Below are 18,588 nucleotides of genomic sequence, written 5' to 3' on the forward strand. Positions count from 1 at the left end.
GTGGTCGTGGTGTTCGTACAAATGTTATTGTTGGCTTGATGCTGCACAATCTCCCATCCAGCAATTTCAGCTCTCTGCCAATGTAGTAGGCAGATCCTACAGATGAAAGCCACAACTCAGTCAGCTGTTTTGTCACACCTTCCAATACACAATGCATGTAGTCTGGGGGCAAGCCCCACACGAGGTCTAGACTTTTTAGCTTCATCAAAGGAGATGGCCCCTTAATGCCGGTGACTGTAGTTCTCTTATGTACAGCTTGAAGCATCGCCTTGAAAACAGCTTCATGCGTTCTCTCTGGGGCTGGCTCTGCATGGAACAGGTACTTCAGTGTTCCTGTAAATGTAAGTACACAAATGCAAAGGCCATCTCCTAAACACATCACAATAAGCTACGAATTGCATCATATGGCAGTATCAGTGTTCAGCGCTGGTGGCGATGTGGGCTTGTTGGTTGATCAGGGAATAGTATTTGGATAGCGCAGCAAGGAATGACGACACTGTCTGTGTCATGACATACTGTCAGTGTCAGTCCGTCGTGCTGGAAACCATTTGTGCTATGTGCAACCAACGAGCTCAGTCAAACACTACTCTGAAATGTATTACTTCTTCCGTAATTTCTGCTTGATTTGTTTTGACATTGCATAGCAATAGAAAGAAGTGTCAAGCACCAGCATACAAGGTAAAATATAAACATAAATAAAGCAAAAGATCCAATCTTCTGCTGAGACTCCAACCTGGGTCTATTGAGTGGGAAGCTACCATTCAACCTCTATGCCAAGGCGGTGGAGGACTCTCCATTCGAACAAATTGTGTGCATAACCGATCGCAGCACCTCTACTGGCGCTACCCTCTTTTGGCGTCATTTTGGAAGTTCATTCTGGATCGCTTCACCATGGCACATTGAAAACGAAAAGTGCAAAGCATGAAGAAAGAAAAATAAACTTAAGACAGGCGTCATGACACAGACAGTGTCGTCATTCCTGAGCGGGAAGCACCTCCAACTTGTAAGGCAGCAGCTGCTCTATGCCTGCCTTTTCTGATCTTTGAGCCAAGCACACCTCCTCCAAGCTTTGCACCACACCAACCAAAGCCACGTAGGAGCGAGCAATCATTGCGATTTGCTCTTTAAACGAGGGCAACAAGGCCTAAAATTATGAGGGAGTTTCGCCACACATTCTGCAATGCATCTCGTGCTGTCGGCTTACCGAGAACAGTGTGCTTGTGAATGCAGCAGCATAGGTGCTCAGATGCATCAATGCAAGCGGCACTGCTAAACTCCTGTTCCATGCAGAACAGGAGCACCAAGGTTTCCACTGACCTACACACTAGTCATAACAAGGGCTTTCAAGTACCCGCTGCACAAAATGCAAGTGGCAATTAGCTCAGGAATGCTAATGATCCTGCGGCATCATTCAGCAGAGTTGTACTTCCTGCAAGTTATAAATATGTACATCGTTTGACTGATTCCACAAAGAACTTGCTCACACAAAGGTAAATGATGTTAAATTTCACTACCAAGTAAAGAAATGTTCCATACAAAATGTCCTGTGCAAAAAAAAAAGAAATCTTCGACGATTACGATACTTCCTAATGCGAAATATGAGCGCAGCTCTATACATGTTAACATTTCGCATGCCAATATTTTGTATTATGATTATATAGATGCTCGGTATATGTTAGGAAGAAATCGCTGTAAGTAGCGTAGCTGGCGCGGACAATCTGCCTTGTGCAGCAAATTGCAAATGGAGCTAAGTGTGGCTCGACTGCCTTGCTAATCGGGTGTGAGATTGCGAGAGGCAGCGTGTGGGTGACACGTGGGTGCGATTCACAGTAGCTGCCGCAGACATACCTCCGCACATGCAGCTGACGCCACAAACGAGTGTAGCCCTCCCCACCTTATGCCACCCTGCCCTGGTTCACTCGGTGGTATATTTCACTAAATATTTTCGCTTATGTTGCCAATAAGAGTTTGACAAAAGTAATGCAAAGTTCTTTGTATAGGCACTAACTACCGTGAATGCACTCACCTTCTACAGGTGTGCCTTTCTCTAAACACCAACTGCAGCCAAAGTAGCCGTTGAATTGCTTCATGTTCAGAACTGCAGCTCTAGCTGGCGAATCGACACAGCAAGCAACTGCATGGACCGCCGATTTAATTCTTCTTCCACCGTGAGACCACGTCAGAGTTCCAATGTTGGCGAGCTCTTCAACAAATTTGCCGATGAAAAGATGCATTGGAGGGTGAATTTTAGAAAACCATAGAGCACCAATTGCTATATTTTGCCACCGGACTTGTGCAGGAAGCTCGTTCAAAAGAATTTGAATTGGCCAAATTGAATATTTGCTCGATTCAAAAACTGGCGCACCATCTGTGTTGAAGCACAGCGTCAAATCGGACCACCTCATATTAAACTGTTTCCTTATGCTTCTGTACAAATCACCGTCAGTGATGTCACTGTATGTTCCAGGTATACGGTGTTGCGATGCGAGCAACTGCAAGTTTTGAAGCAGTGCACCACCAACATTCTTCAAGATATCCAGCATCCGCTGCCTCATGTCGAACATCAAGAAGAAACTCCCAGAATTCTTCAAGCTCTGAACTGTCCTCTCTGTGCCACATGACCGACACTTCACTGGTACATTTTCTCCAGCTTTAGAGAACTTTCCTAAATATTCATGACAAGCATGGCAAAAAATGTAGCTTTAATAGCTCTTTCTTGTCTTTCCAGAGCTTTCGGAAAAAATATGTGCTTCCAGGCACTACATTGCTTCCTATCAGGGCATTTATGAGAATTAGCAGACCTCTAACTTGAGCCCATGTCAGTCCAGCACTGACAACATAAGCCAAGATGAGCAACAGTGCCTCTGCCTTTGTTGTCGACTGGGAAGGGAGCGTTTCCTTTGACAGCTTCAAGAAGTACTCCTCAGGAGCCCCATCATCCAAACCTAACGATTCAGTATCGCTGTCTTCATCCAAGGCACTGTCATCTTCATTGTCATGTTGCACCTGGCTAGCCTCTTCGTCATCTTCAGAGCTGACATCCTGTGTGGCAACACTGGGAGGAGGAACAACACTTTCTTCATCTTCACCCCTCCCGTCTCCTTCGCATGTGTTGCAGGCATCAGGCATTGGTGGTTCATCATCTGAGCAACAAGCAGCCATATCAGGTAACATGCTCAGGTTAGCATCGTGAGATGCATTTTCAGAAACACTGGCTGCCTGATGATCTGGAGAGTTCTTGGCGCACAGGATGGCCGCTGCCTGTTTGTTTGGTGCAATAACCTGGAAAAAAATCCTTGCAGTTTTAATTAAGTATGAATTACTTTTACTCTATATTGTGCAGATAAATTACAGTGGCAATGATGTGTAACAAACAGAACTATCACAAATGGTAATAATAATATACTTCATATACAAAACATGAAGAAAGGGGTCACGATGGAAGGCTGGCTCCTGTCTGAGGTTTCCCTTATCCAGCCATTATTAATCATTGATATCACGTCTGTATATTACAACCTGCCTAGCTGCCCCCTCATATAATCAATTGAAAGACTGAATTCAGGTTGGTCCATAAGGCACCTTAGAAGAGAGAGAGAGAGAGAGAAGAGACTTTATTTGCACCCGTCAACTAGATGACGGGGTAGAGGCTTCAGCCTAAACCCACACTCATCCTCCCTAACCGTCGACCGGGATCCCTTGGGACGCGGGAAGAAGAATTTTTTTAAGTGCACAATTCACCGTACAGAGAATGGTATGAGAACCTGACACTCACAATAACCTGGATTAATTGTTGCGCACAAGTTTACAGTGACATGAGCAACGGAGGAAACCACAACAAAATTTGAGAAAACAGAGCCATTGGAAGCAACACAGTAATGCTGTTTTGTTACACCAGGTGCATTAGACAAGTAAACCTGTTTTCCAGCAATACAAAAGGCTGCTTACAAAACTCAATGTCGAGGATACAGAAAGTTTTCCCAAGTTATCAAGCTCCCACTGTCGATTATATTCCATTACCCATTTTAAATGACGAAGTGCACAAGTACTTAAAAATGTAAGGGTCTGACTGCCCAAGGGAAGGAATCCAATGGGTCGGCATAGTCATGCAACCAGCAATTGACACACTGGCCTCTTGGGCCAATGCAGCAGTCGCATGTGAAAGAAATGTATTACATTTGTGGGAAACAATTGCCTACATTTTTACAAGCTCAGTTATTGCTTATGTTAATGTGCCTACAAAAGCTTTCGAAATACTTTTTGGCCAGCAATAAGTTAGCAACTCATTTGTCCATTCTAGATTTGTAACCCGAATATAAGGTACAGTAGCAATTCTTCTGTGGTTATTCACCAAAGCCTTCTCGCTCAGCCTTTTGTTTACAGCATGACAAAAAGCGGCGCAATTCGCTGCGGCTCAGCCACGTCGGGCTCAGTCCGCCGAAGTCGGTCCGTCATGTGAATCCAGCTCTCATGCTCTCGCAGCCGCTTTCACCGTTAGTGCCTTGATCGAGCTCTGTACGAAAACCCACACAGAACGGTTTTTGCGTCCTGCCCGCATCGTCAGGCTGCGCCGCGAGAATCTTCATGGGAGCTGCAGATTAGGGGCCCCTCCAACAGTCCTCGGACTTGTAAATAAAGCCGTTTAAATCTCTCCGCGCAGAACTCGCGACCTGGTGCACGGCTGCAGAACGCCACAGCCACTAAACCGAAGTGGCATGTCAAAAGCACCCCTCTCTAGCCGCCCCCCCCTAAAAAAAAAGAAAAAAAAACTTCTGCTAATCAATGAATTTTCAGCAATACACATACCTTGCTTGCGCGCCGTGTTTTCGCTCGCTTGGCAATGCTGCTGAGGGTCTGCTTTGGTACTTGCTCAGTTGAGTTCGGTTCCAAGTACCGCCTGTAGCGGCCTCGCGTCTTCTGCGACATGCTGAGCGCGCAAACAACACTAGCAGAAAGCAGACTGGGCCTAAGGCACGCTATTACGCTCCTGCAAATACTTGCAGACGAGCACAAGATGCCAAATTACTAAGAGCAAGTTTCACTTTCGGCACACCACACACCTTACACTATACAAAAGGAGGCATAGTGAACTAAGCAAACCATGCGAAATGAATCAGAGCCTCCTATGCATTAGCGTATGGGGCTATGGGTGAGCAATGGATAGATAATGTGTTTTTCTTATATGTGAGATGGTGAAGATGAATGAATGGATGGGTACTATGAGTGTCTCCTTTGAAACGGGGTGGTGGGTTGAGCCATCAAGCTCTTATTATTTTGCCTAATGTCCTACCTTTATTTTTGAGAAACACACGAGTACAAAGAATTCCAGGCATCAACCTTTTTGAACCATCACTGGGAACTCTATTTCTGTACGTCTCCGTTGTTTGTGGTCTCCCTACTTGTCTGTAAACTACAGATGGAAAATATTGGTGGGCGCCACCTGGCGGCTGCTTTTCTTTTATTTAGTTTTTTTTTGCTGTTGATTTTTTACTGAGTCACCTTTTTTGAGGCGATCTTTAAATTAGATTATCACGCCTGGCGCCTAAGCCACCCAATGACGAATGGCTAAACCGTGGAAAAAAGCACCCCATATCCACGGGGTGAATGATGATGAGTGGGCGAAGCTCCGGAGGGAATCATCGGTAAACCGTGAATCTTCCGTGTAATTCGCCCAGTCTCGCCGCACTAAATCGAACGATTGACTTCCACCAATGACACGCGCCATATGTGACGTCATTCCAATTTTATAACAGCGCCCTTCATTATAATTGCACCATCTCCCGCTTAAGGGGACGCTAGTACAAACGCGTTAGAAACGTGCAGTACTCTCTAGTAAGGGGGAGAGGCCACAGCGTCTTACACCAGCTGTAATTCGGGCTTCACGGGCCGTAACGCGCTAGCACGAACGCGTTAGAAACGCGCAGTCTTTTGTTAATGTTGGGTATTTATTGTCGTCGTGGTGCATGTGTCCATGTGCGCTTCGTGGCGTAGTGGCTAGCGCCGCGCGTGCAGGAAGCGAGGGGTGCATGGTTCGATTCCTCGCTACAGACACAACTTCCGGAATTTTTTTTTCATAAAAGTAGACGTGGCTACCTACTACGACGACTACTACTACTACTACTACTACTACTACTACATACTACAGAGGAGGGACAGACCCACACCCTAAGGAGCTTTACCCCTAAAAGTGGATCGTTAGAAATCAGGGCACATGCGCCAGCTTTCTTGACGAACCTTGCTTCGTCGATCCTTTAGTTCGGGGTTTGCTATCTAAGTAAATCAACGAAGAAATTGTTTTTCTCGGCAACTACTGCATCAAATTTAATGAGGGTTGTTGCAGGTAAAAAAAATACGTTCGAATCTTGCGACTCTTGCCAGCAAATTTTATATTTACGTCCTCGTTTTTGTAATAAAAATTGTTCAAAACGGCACATTTTCAAGAAATGGAACTATCAAGTTAACACTCTATATCTCAGCCAACGTTACTAGATTACTCTAGTAACGTTGATCCCGGCAATGGAAAATGATAATGCATCTAAAGCGGTCGAACTGGTATATTTACACCCCTGTGAAATACGTTGTTGTCAATAGGACTTTTGCAGAACTCTAGTCTCTAGTAAACATTAACTGTAAGAAATCCACGTAAGCTGTAAAGAAATAAACCAAATTTGTTCGCTTTAGAACGGCTCTAGTTTACAGAACTGCGAAATCTGTTTTTGGTGCAGAGCAACAATTTGTAAATTAATAAGGTTCTTTTTTTCGTGCTTGGCTCTTTTCGGAAATATTGTTTAAGACAATCAGGTCAAAATTCAGCTCAAATTTTAATAATACCGGTTCTGGGACCACATCAGAAAAGCATTTCTGCGATTTACATGTATTTGAATAGGCAGCATTGCAGTTGGGCTCGCGAGCCAGCACCTCTATATTATGACCTATCGTTTGATAATGCGTTGTTATTTAATTATGTACTCATAAGCTAGCCCTTGGGCGTGCGTGTGATCTTGGATATTGCTGAGTCTTGCGCACTTCAGTATGTGTGCATGTAGCGTTCCGTTTTAATAATGCGAAATATTATTTGTATCATTCCAGGCACATTGCGGTAGGCTGGTTATTTCCTGTCTCGTCACACTTCATTCTTCTAGCTGAAAAAAAGAAAAAAAAACAGAGCCCTAGCTTCCACTTTGTGAAGAGAGACGTCCAGCGAAGCTGGCGCTATAGCGACTTCACGTCGTTTTCGCCCGCACTCGCGCTTCTATGCGCGTTGGCGCTTCTTCTATTCCCGCTGTACATCGTCCGAACGGACGACACGCTTCCGTCCGATAGCGACAAAGGAGCCCAACGATCGGTGGGAAGTGCCGCTGCCGAGTATCGCGACACTTGTGAAACAGACATCGGCGGTGGCGATGGGTATAACAATGGGCCATCCATCAGCCGTTTTGATACCTGTGTAAGGCACTTTACACATGAACATATATATATATATATATATATATATATATCAGTTAAGCAAAGAATCACAGGAGCCGGCACAGAAGTAGTTCAAAAAATCGAAGCACATAGGAAAAAACATAACAGGACTTGACTGACGTTTCGGCCAGGGTGCGGCCTTCATCAAGAGTGCGATTGCAAGCAAACAGAGCTATATTTACATATTTTCGCCATTAAGAGTGAAAAAAGACAAGAAAAAATGCAAAGTAAAAAAGGAATACAACAAACACGTGAACGGAAACCTGCACGTGCACAGAGTGGCATTATTTAAAAAAAGAAAAGAAGAAAAAACTGTGCGTCTAACAAAGCTGTGAAAACAAGCTCGTAAATTGTAGGTACACTATGACCACAGGCGCGCACAGTCTTAGTATCTTCGTGAATGTCAACACGTACAATGACTCATGTAGTCATCAAAAACGACGGGCATGTACAGTGCTGCTATAAAGGGGTACAGAGTTGCGCCTGCATGAAGTGGCATTATTGAAAGCATATTAACAAAAAGCATGCGGGCGTCACAAAAAATCACAGCATATCCACGGGGTGAATGATGATGAGTGGGCGAAGCTCCGGAGGGAATCATCGGATCTCCCGCTTAAGGGGACGCTAGCACAAACGCGTTAGAGACGTGCAGTACTCTCTAGTAAGGGGGAGCGGCCACAGCGTCTTACGCAGCCATTTACACATGCCGGAACGTGCACCGCGTTTGCCGACGCCATCACATGACTGCTGAGAGAGTATACCCCCCGTATTCATAAACGCTCCTCGACTTGAACTTGACTTGCCACCGCCTTGGGCAGCGCGTTCGAAACGCGTTGAAGGTAAGGCGGAGAGGCCACAGCGTCTTACACCAGCTTCTTACATGGGCCGTAACGCGCTAGCACAAACGCGTTAGAAACGCGCTAGAAACGCGGCCTTTCGTTAATGTTGGGTATTTATTGCCATCGTGGTGCTTGTGTCTATGTGTGCTTCGTGGCGTAGTGGGCTAACGCCGCGCGCTCGGAAGCGAGGGGTCCCGGGTTCGATTCCGCGCTACGGACACAACTTCGGAATTTTTTTCTCATTTTTCTCAGACTGGTTACACACTACTACTACGACGAGGGACGAACGGGTGCCGCTTTAAGGAGCTTCGCCCCTAAAAGATTTATAATGTCGTCGTGAATGTCAACACGCACAATGACTCATGTCAAAGTCATCAAAAACGATGGGCATGTACATGGTGCTATAAAGGGGTACAAAGTTGGGCGCACATACAGTGGCATTATGAAAACATATTAGCAAAAGGCATATGCGACGGGTCGCTGCTGCCAGGAGAGTATTTGACCACAAACACGGTCAATACACCCTCACCTGGCCATAGGACTCGTGTACTGTGACCTCCACTAACCTCTGAGTTGAACGAACTGCGATCCATTGCATTATTTGCACACGTGGTATTCTTTGTGTTTGTAGGCAGACGTTTTTTATACAAAGTCTATGAGTGTGTGAAAAAAATGAAATAAAATATAATGAAATAAAATATAATATATATGAAATATTTAATGACAAGGTTAAGTAACAAGAATCAATATAATTTCGAATTAGTGCTCCGGAAATATGCATATCACTCCATAAATATGCCATATAATATGTGTTACATAACCGTTACAAAATGCATGCACGTACATATATATACAGTGTGTTTCAGCGAACACTTTCAAAATTTATTTAGGGTTGCCTGTGGCAGATAGCCCGATTCTAATTAATGAGCTGGTCTACTCGAAGAGGCGGACATTACTTGCACAAAAAATTGAAATGCATAATCGACTAATCAACAAAAATTCACTAATTAAGTTTTTAACTAATTACCTGATGGCCCACATTGCAATCTACAAATTCTAGCCGTGGAGAGAAAAACGACATGCCCGTCGTTTTTGATGTACCTTAATTGACATGAGCCATTAGATGTGTCGACACTCACGACGCCACTAAATCCTGCCAGAGACGCCCGCATGCTTTTTGTTAATACGTTTTCCATAATCGAACTCCATGCACGACCAACTTTGTACCCCTCTATAGCACCACTGTACATGCCCGTCGTTTTTGATGTACCTTGACATGAGTCATTAGATGTGTCGAAACTCACGATGCCACTAAATCCTGTCAGAGACGCCCGCATGTTTTTTTAATACGGTTTCAATAATCCCACTCCATGCACGCCCAACTTTGCACCCCTGTATAGCACCACTGTACATGCCCGTCGTTTTTGATGTACCTTGACGTGAGTCATTAGATGTGTCTAAACTCACGATGCCACTAAATCCTGTTAGAGACGCTCGCATGTTTTTTTAATACGTTTTCACTAAACAAATACATGCACGACCAACTTTGTACCCCTGTATAGCACCACTGTACATGCCCGTCGTTTTTGATGTACCTTGACATGAGTCATTAGATGTGTCGACACTCACGACGCCAATAAATCCTGTCAGAGACGCCCGCATGTTTTTTTTTGTTAATACGTTTTCCATAATCGAACTCCATGCATGCCCAACTTTGTACCCCTGTATAGCACCACTGTACATGTCCGTCGTTTTTGATGTACCTTGACGTTAGTCATTAGATGTGTCGACAGCACTCACGACGCCACTAAATCCTGTCAGAGACGCTCGCATGTATTTTTTAATACGTTTTCACTAAACAAATACATGCACGACCAACTTTGTACCCCTGTATAGCACCACTGTACATGCCCGTCGTTTTTGATGTACCTTGACATGAGTCACTAGATGTGTCGACACTCACGACGCCACTAAATCCTGTCAGACACGCCCGCATGTTTTTTTAAATAAGTTTTCAATAATCCAACTCCATGCACGCCCAACTTGTTCATGCGTAAAAACGAACCCTTGGCCTTCGTTGTTAAAAGCTTATAAAATTGAAGCAGGGGATAAAAGGTCACCCTTTTTGTTTAAAAACACTAAAAAATCATCAACATACCTAAAAACCTTTAAGACTTGCCCCCAATTAAAAACATGCTCCAAAGACCGGTCAACAAAAGACAAAAAAATGTCGCATAAGATAGGAGCGACACATGAGACGATACAGACTCCCCGGCGTTGCAGATATGGCTGCTCGTTTTGAAAACAATAAAAGTCACACTTAAATAAAACTCAAGTAATGTTAAAAAGTTGTCCTGTCTGTCTTGTGTTTCTTGTGTTGTTTCTTGTGTCTGTCTTTTATCGCGCTGAGTTACTTGTTCAGGTATGGAAAACCAACTAGCCCAACAATTAACTATTCTAGAATCCACTCTGTGCACGCGCAAGTTCCCATTTACGTGTTTGTTGTATTCTTTTTTACTTTGTATTTTCTTCTTTTTCACTTTGTATTTTTTCTTGTCTCTTTTCACCCTTACAGAAAAAAGGTATAAATTGAGCTCTGTATGCTTGTACACGCACTCTTGATGAAGGCCGGACCCCGGCCGAAACGTCAGTAAAGTCTTGTTATGTTTTTCCTACGTGCTTCTATTTTTTGAACTACTTCTGTGCCGGCTCCTGTGATTCTTTGCTTCACTGATATATAGTGTACTTGGACCCTTTCTGCACACTACCACTATCGGCCCACATGTTGGTCTATGTCTCCGGAGACGATCCAGCAGATCCTAGCCATATACAGCCCGTCGCTGTAAAAATGTACAGGACCGACAGTGAAATTGAACCTCGGCATTAGACAACGATCACACCGACCGCACGCATACTACATTCCTGCCAAAGCCGGCTCGTGGGATGCTTGGCCACGTGCATCATTAATTTTCTCGTAATTTAATTTTCCTCGTGACATCCAGTTGGCGCACGCAGATTTTTTTGTCTTTATTTAGGGGGTGGGGAGGTGGTACATGCCTTTCCCCTGACCACAGTGTAAGATATATATACCCTGATTACGCCACTGCATGGTGACAACATCGCGCTTTGCATCACCGCGTGCTCCGTGATCAGCCAACATTGCTCAGTATACTTTCCTTAAGTAGCAGCTAAGGCTACGTAGAAAAGGGTGTTGGTGATGATAACCGAAATGAAAATAGTGAAAATATTTGGAGCCTTATGTTTACATCCTGCTCTTGGTTGCGTGAAGTGACCGGCAGTTGGTGGCGCTCGGAAGTCTGTGACGCTGTACGTCCTTCATTACTTCCTCGCTGTACCTCCTGTACTTCCTTCGTCGGGACGGGAACATCAGCATGTGCATTAACACATCCCGCTGTATATAAACATCCTCCTAAATGTCAGTTTGTACAAGTCGTAGGAAATATTACATCCCTGTACCACACATTAAGTGAGCCTAACATTCTGTGCAAACGCTCAAGCATGCACGATGCTGTTGGCTTGTTACACTTATAATCATGAATGTTAGTTGTTCGATATAGATGCTTGTGGATGACCACATATGGAAAAGTTATACATTAACAACCGTCATAACCCCGAAGATATATGAAGCCGTGTACTATTAACAACCGCGCGACCGGAAATCAAGATAGTGTTTTTTTGTGTCAGCAAGGGGAAAAAAAACGGGCAAAATAAAACGGGCAACCAACATTTCCTACCCTCATAACGGCGTAATGGTGACTCATTTGGTAGGGGGCACACCTAATAGAACCTCTTTTGAATGAAACAGCTCTATTGTGCGTCCCGCAAATAGCGAGACTAGCACGATAGGAGCCCGGGCCGGCAACCTCGCAAGTGCTTTTATCAATAAAGTTTTTTCCGTCCGTAGGAAAAGCAGTGTGGCACTTTCGTATTTTCTCGCCTTAGATCATGTGACATTGGGTGACGTCGTCAATATGACGTCACGTTTCAATGACGTGGTAGAACGTGTATGAAACAACACGTGGATCCGTGGGCTCACTCCGGCTACTGTGATAGTGCTGACTGCTCGTTCGTGCGTCCTTGCTGTCTGGAGATGTTTGCGTTTGTGCAATATAAATTCGATGGCAAGACGGCTGTCGTGAAGCTCTCCGCTATAAGGGATTTCACTCCTAGAAACGTTGCCGATTTTGAACCCACCAAGTTATACAGCGTCTACTGGCCTGGGGACGAAGACACCATCGGCGATTTTTACGAAGAGCGGATCCTGCATCTCGCTGGTAAGTGACACTATAGTGCCTAGAATAGGCACTATAGTGACACGTCAAGTTCCATTCGTACCCTTTCACATTGATGTCATGCATCGAAGAGCGTGATTTGTGTTTAGGCAGTGGCCGCAGTAACATTTAAAAGTAACTTCGCTAGACATTCTCACACAATGAATTATGTCTCGAAAATGCGGGGTAGCACCACCTGTATGTGCATTCACTTGGAGTCTTTAATTTTTAGTATCCGCTATCGCGCAACAGTTGCATCATGAGCATTTCATGTAGACGTGCTTTAATAGCCTGCAGAGTCTCCAAAAGGCGGTGTATTTCCTTGGATTGTGCACGGCGCTGTTGTGTTCGTAGGAGCACAATTTAAATAGGCCTTGTAGGAAATAGATTGGTGTCTGCGTGTGCTTTCGTTGCATCCTGCATTGCTATATAATCTACAGAATTCATGGAAGAGATGGATGCATACAAGGAAAAGCGCCCCAGGAAGGTTTTGGTGGACTTGCCAAGAGGAAAGAAAAGGAGCAAGGAAAAGGTAATGTCTTGTTGATAATTGCATTTACAGCATGCATGACAGAAGCCTAGAGCACTTCACGTACGTGAAGTGCTCTAGGCTTCAAGCTTATGGCATTCACTGATGACACAATAGCTCAGTTAACCTGCAGCAGAAACTTATCATTACTCCTTATATAATTCAGTCTTGTAACCACTGCAGGAGAAAGAACAGAATGAAAACACAATTTTTATTCTTAATAATCTTTCAGTTGCTTTGGTGGTTTAGAACTTTTGTTCATGACAGATAGGTAGAGCCTTCACAGAATAATTTTACTGCGTAAACTGCAAGCCCTCTTGTAATTGAAGCCTTATATATAACCAAATAGTTGTCTAAAAAGCTAAAAAAAGATTTGATCTGCCAATCCATGCAAGTTCTATTGCATAAGCTGCTGTGTGCACATATATTATATCAAAAGCAAAAGTACTGATGAAAACTATTTAAGACATGCCACATGCATCTTGAAACAGGTCTGACTGAATCTGTGCTGCAAGTTTCAGTAATGTATGTAAAGTGCTTTATATGTATAAATAATCGAGTTGGAAGGTAGACACCTGGGTAGGTGTTTGTTCTTGGTGTCACTATGTTGTCATGTAGCAGTCTCACTTCTTTCACTGCTTTACGCCATAAATATTCAAGTGGCTGGATAGCTGCTTTCCAAGTATTCTGGACATTAAAAAAAGGTTTTCTCACATTTCACATTCCTTTTGAGAGTTCTGGCATGGTGACCACATCTGTGAACTTTGAGAATTTTACTTTTCAGCACTTTTTGCAATCTGGTTCTGTAGGTGTGCCACCTCTTGTAATTCTGTAGATGCAAGAAATTTGGTGAAGTGAAGTTTTAATGAACAGAATTAAATGGCACCTCAAAGAAGTAAGCCAAGGGTTGCTTATTGTGGCATAGGCATACGTGCCAACTCTTCCAAGTGTGTCATAAAGTTTATGAATTTCGGCTTCTCATATGAGTTCACGAATGTTGCATCAAGTTTTATGGAAAATATTGTTTGTGAATATGTATTTAATGTGTAGAAGGGGTGGGGTGTGGTGTGCAAGTTAGAAGAAATGTTTACAGGAAGGAAATTATGATGGTACTTGACCTATTCAGATTTCTAATCTGAGTTCCAACTATTGCAATCTTGGTGTATGTGAATTGGCTAGTTATTATTGGTGTTATGAGCATGCCATTGAAATCCCAAATCATCATCATAATATTATGAGCACCTTTAACAAGCATACAGCAGAAATGTGAACTACAAATTTTACATTTCTGCTGTTTATGGGTGTAACCACATCTGCACCACATCTACAAAAGTAACATTTTCGCTTTGTCTTTATTGCTTTTGACATTGGGTTGATAATTGTATATAGCTTTGTTTGTGTTTTACTTTCAGTCTGCAGTATGTAGGTAAAAAAAAAGTCATGGGCCGCATTGCACTGAACTGTTACATTCTGTGCAGCAAGTGCAGTGCATTTATTTGCACATGCTAGGGCATCAATTGTGCTTTATGGAACTGCAGGTGGAGCAGTCCCAAAAAAAGATAAGATGTGAAGTCAGGCATAGACGGGAGCTGCAGCTCGCCGAGGAAGTGTTGCAGGACGACGAGTCGGACTTCGTACCAAGAAGTTCATATGCAGCTTTGCAGCTGCAGCTGCAAGCTGTGCAGAAAGAATTGGACGCCCTGCAAGCGCGCTCCAGAGACAACATTCCAGCAGTCTCGGAGCAGCAAGTGTCTGACGAGCAACGCAATGCCGTGCCGAGGGGCACTTGCCCATGTGCAGAGGAACGATATAAAGAACTAACTGAAGAAGTGCGGCAGCTCCGTGCCATAAATATGGAGCTACAAAAGACGCTTTCATACAAGCTCTTCCAAAGTGGTGAGTGTTCTCCTTTCTTGCAGTCTGAATCATTAGTTTACTACTGGGAAATTCTCGCACCAAGGGTCAAGTTGATCCCATGAAAATTATTAGAGTTGTATATGGACATACAGTGGGAACAAATGTAGGATATTTCATAATTCTTGGTAAAGCCTGGTGTTGGGGTTGGGTGCGAGTAGTATGGGCAGCTCAGGATGGTCAGACATGGCTTAGGCATGATTATTTAGGTCTGTAGAGTTATTTGTAGTAGTACTTGTCATTGCTCCAACTTCGCTGCTTTCAAAGCTGGGCCATGCTTTAAAGTGTAAAATAATGAATTTTTGGTGAACTAATCCTGGCAGACTTTGCCATTGGTGTACAGTTTCGTAATCATTCGAATTTTCTATGAAATGTTCTTTCCACTGTGAAATTCCTGAAAAAGACTTACAAGAATGCAAGCGTGAGTAATGTGGAGCACTTTCATAACGCATCATGTGTAGTGTGACCAGCAGTCTCGTCAAACCTCAATGTGGACCTAGTGCTTACTCCAAAGGGCAAGTTAGGATCCAGGATTTGTAATTCATATTCAGGACTGTCCTGCAAATTCTAGGAAACTTGGTGAACCTAGCATTGCTACTGCCATTTGATCATGCTAATGTATTCATAGCAGACACATGCAGCCAGAAGCACTGAAGCAATGTTCGGCATTTTGCTTCAATGGAAATGCGTAGGAGATGCTCGCGATGCGTTTGCTATGTTATCAACAAAATTTGGGCAGGAGCTCTTATTCATTGTTGAAGAATTGTCTCCAGCCTTAATGACTAGTGGACTAGCTTGTGCCTTCTAAATGCATACGAACAGAGAAATTGTTTGTCTTGGTAACCACTGCTCCAAATTTGATAAGGTTTGCTGCATTTAATAGAAAGTTTGTATAGGGACTGCAGGAAGCGCATTTTTATTGGCCATAAATATTTTATTGAAATTGTTAAAAATTGTGTTATTTCAAAAAGCAAAATTAAGTTTACAACTTGTAACTTGACAATATAAAATGATAACACAATTCTGTAAATTGCACTTATGTATAAATATGGTTGTCTGTTTTGGGGTAAAACCAAATTTTATCCGATTTCCACACCCCTACATGTTTCAGGAGAATCGGGTTAAACCCGATTTCTCCCCGAATTCCAATACCACATACCAACCTATCTTTTAATTTTCTTTATGATGCTGCATGGAGTTTGCGGTGCACATGCGCTAGCCACCCTGCCTCGGTAAAACGAAGTTAGATCCTGTTGGCTTATGTGAACTCCAGTGACCTATAGTTTATTTCACAAGCTGCGTGCAACACTGTGGACGCTACACGGTTCTTAAACACCCTTCTGACGAGTGCGCTAACTCTGACTTAGTAACTCACCGTGACATTCTTGGGAAGCTGGCTGAAGAAAAGCGATATTAGGTGCTGGGGTGGAACCGCCTCGGCACGCCACGTAGCTTCGACCTTGCTGCACGCAGCTTGTGAAATGCACTATCAATCCCCAGCCTAACGAGTACTTACTAGAAGCAAGCCCCACTAACACAGCTGTCAAACACAGTGAGTAGTGGCATGACTACCGATCACTACCCCAGGCTGGCAAATGCAGCACTGAATTTCTTGTGCGTAGCTAATGGAAGCTCTGATGTCGGGAGTACTTTCTCTCAGCTGAGATACGTTCAAAGACCAGACAGGTCTTGGATGGAGACTGACATGTTGCGCTTGGAGATGATAATGTATGTTAACAAGGATGTGCAGACAAATCGATGGCCAGCTTTTCGTAAATAAAATGTTTAATTTCCTAGAAGTTATCGGTGCTCTTTATTGCCATTATTACTTAGTTTTCAAACAAACGTCGAACTTAGGAGTATTTGCTAGAAAACCCAGATGTCCCCCCGATCACCAGCTTGAAACAGGTGCGTAATTATAACTCATTATCGTTAAGGAGCTCATGGTACCCTCTGCTAAAAGAAAAAAGCTGAATGTAATCTATTAGTACATTTGTAAATGCCACCCAAAAGAACCCAAATTTCGCAATGGTTCCACAAAGAACGTGATTTCTCCCCGATTATCGGCTTGAAAAATGGCACCTTATTTTTACCCCCGAATTCAAAAAAATCTAACACCCGAAAATGAACCTTACATATAAAGGGGATGAAATTGATGTATTATGCGCCCCTCTGAAATATGCCTTTAAATTGTAAGTGGGACTTTTTCATAACCCCTGTAAACATTTTAACAAATTCATGTAAGCTGTAAAATCTTAATAAATTTGTCTGATTTAGATGGCTCTAATGGTTAGTTTACAGAAGTGATATCTGGTTTTGGTGCCGAGTTCATGCTATTATTTTTGGCAATTTTTGTCAAACATTATATTCCCAAGTTAACATTTGTTTCTATAGTCACTATAATTTAACTCTCCCTCTTCAGTGCGGCAAAATCAGTCCAGCGGATGTCTCATGAAAACGTATTTGCATTCTGCATGCATTTCAATTAAGAAATCGGTGTTGGCCACAGGGTAAAGCTTTTTCTTATGTCTTAATCTTTTTGTGAACCTCTTTTGTTTAGAGTGCTAGATAGGTGAACGATGCAGAGCACAATGGTAAGGCGATATGCCTTCTATAAAAAAAGCCAAATGTAGCAAATTTGTAGCGGAGCTTTGAAATTTGGTGTGCCTGCTAGGCACGTGCTGCGCCAGCTATGCTCTGTGTACAGAAGTGGAGGTTGTTGGCATTCGTTCATTGCCCTTTCAAGTCTAATTTGTTTCATTGTTACTTGCCTAAGTGAAACTGTAAACGAAAGGAAAAGTACGTTTTCTTCAGTTGTCTTGGTGTTTGGTAAATGTGACTGCAAGTGGTTGCGAAAATATACGATCTAGATTTGGCGCATTTGCAGGGAAAATGCATGTAGATGAACTGCTATAAATAAGTGCCTCATTTACGAATGCACTTTTCGAAGCATTGCAATTGCGCACGTGCACACACACACACACACACACACGCACACACACACACACACACACACACGGCACTGTGGGGCAAATTTATTTGAATTGTGAAGCATTAGTGTTTCTCTAGCCAGAAACTTCCGTGAAACAGACTATGCTGAAAAAAACTGAAATTGTTTTGAGCATTAATGCGCATGCACAAATGCTAGAAATGTTTGTGTTGCCACTACTTCAGTAAAAGAGCTGCAATGTGTTTTGATACTGTTGTGCAAGCACAGTCACTGTTATTGAAGAATATTGCTCTGCAGACATCAATTTTCTTGTCTCATATCAGCACTGCCTAAACAAAGACACATAATGAGGGATCAACTGTGCTTCCTAAATGCAATACAGTCTGTCAAATGTTTGTGCTCATTCCTAGAATTGGTGAAGCAACAAGCATACACAGCTGGTAGCGCATGTTGCTATGTTGTCTTGGTTTTGCACTCAGTTTTCTCTTTTCGTCTTGTGCTTTCTTGGCAATGAGCTAAAGAACATTGTCTTTGTGGGGTACATCCTATTTCATGTAGCAGTTGCCATTTAGTGGTGGCAGCCCTGATGAGTGTTGCTAT

The 18,588-nt window shown here is 43.2% G+C and overlaps 2 protein-coding genes across 2 annotated transcripts; both read right to left on the minus strand.

The window, feature by feature from the left end:
- Window position 1: 1 nt before the first annotated feature.
- LOC125942908 (uncharacterized) lies at window positions 2-2,564 on the minus strand (the record flags this gene model as incomplete). The annotated part of the gene is made up of 2 exons (XM_049661159.1): window positions 2,027-2,564; window positions 2-333 (listed from the first exon to the last, which is right to left on the minus strand). Coding segments are annotated over exons 1-2 (870 nt in total), but the record flags the coding sequence as incomplete, so codon positions are not given.
- A 109-nt stretch (window positions 2,565-2,673) lies between these two features.
- Window positions 2,674-4,926, minus strand: LOC119437236 (uncharacterized). The gene is made up of 2 exons (XM_037704279.2): window positions 4,804-4,926; window positions 2,674-3,282 (listed from the first exon to the last, which is right to left on the minus strand). Exons 1-2 carry the CDS (start codon window positions 4,921-4,923, stop codon window positions 2,674-2,676), a joined length of 729 nt encoding a protein of 242 aa, XP_037560207.1. The 5' UTR covers window positions 4,924-4,926.
- Window positions 4,927-18,588: the final 13,662 nt, after the last annotated feature.

This window comes from Dermacentor silvarum, chromosome 1 (assembly GCF_013339745.2).
Source record: "Dermacentor silvarum isolate Dsil-2018 chromosome 1, BIME_Dsil_1.4, whole genome shotgun sequence".
NCBI classification, from domain to species: Eukaryota; Metazoa; Arthropoda; class Arachnida; order Ixodida; family Ixodidae; genus Dermacentor; species Dermacentor silvarum.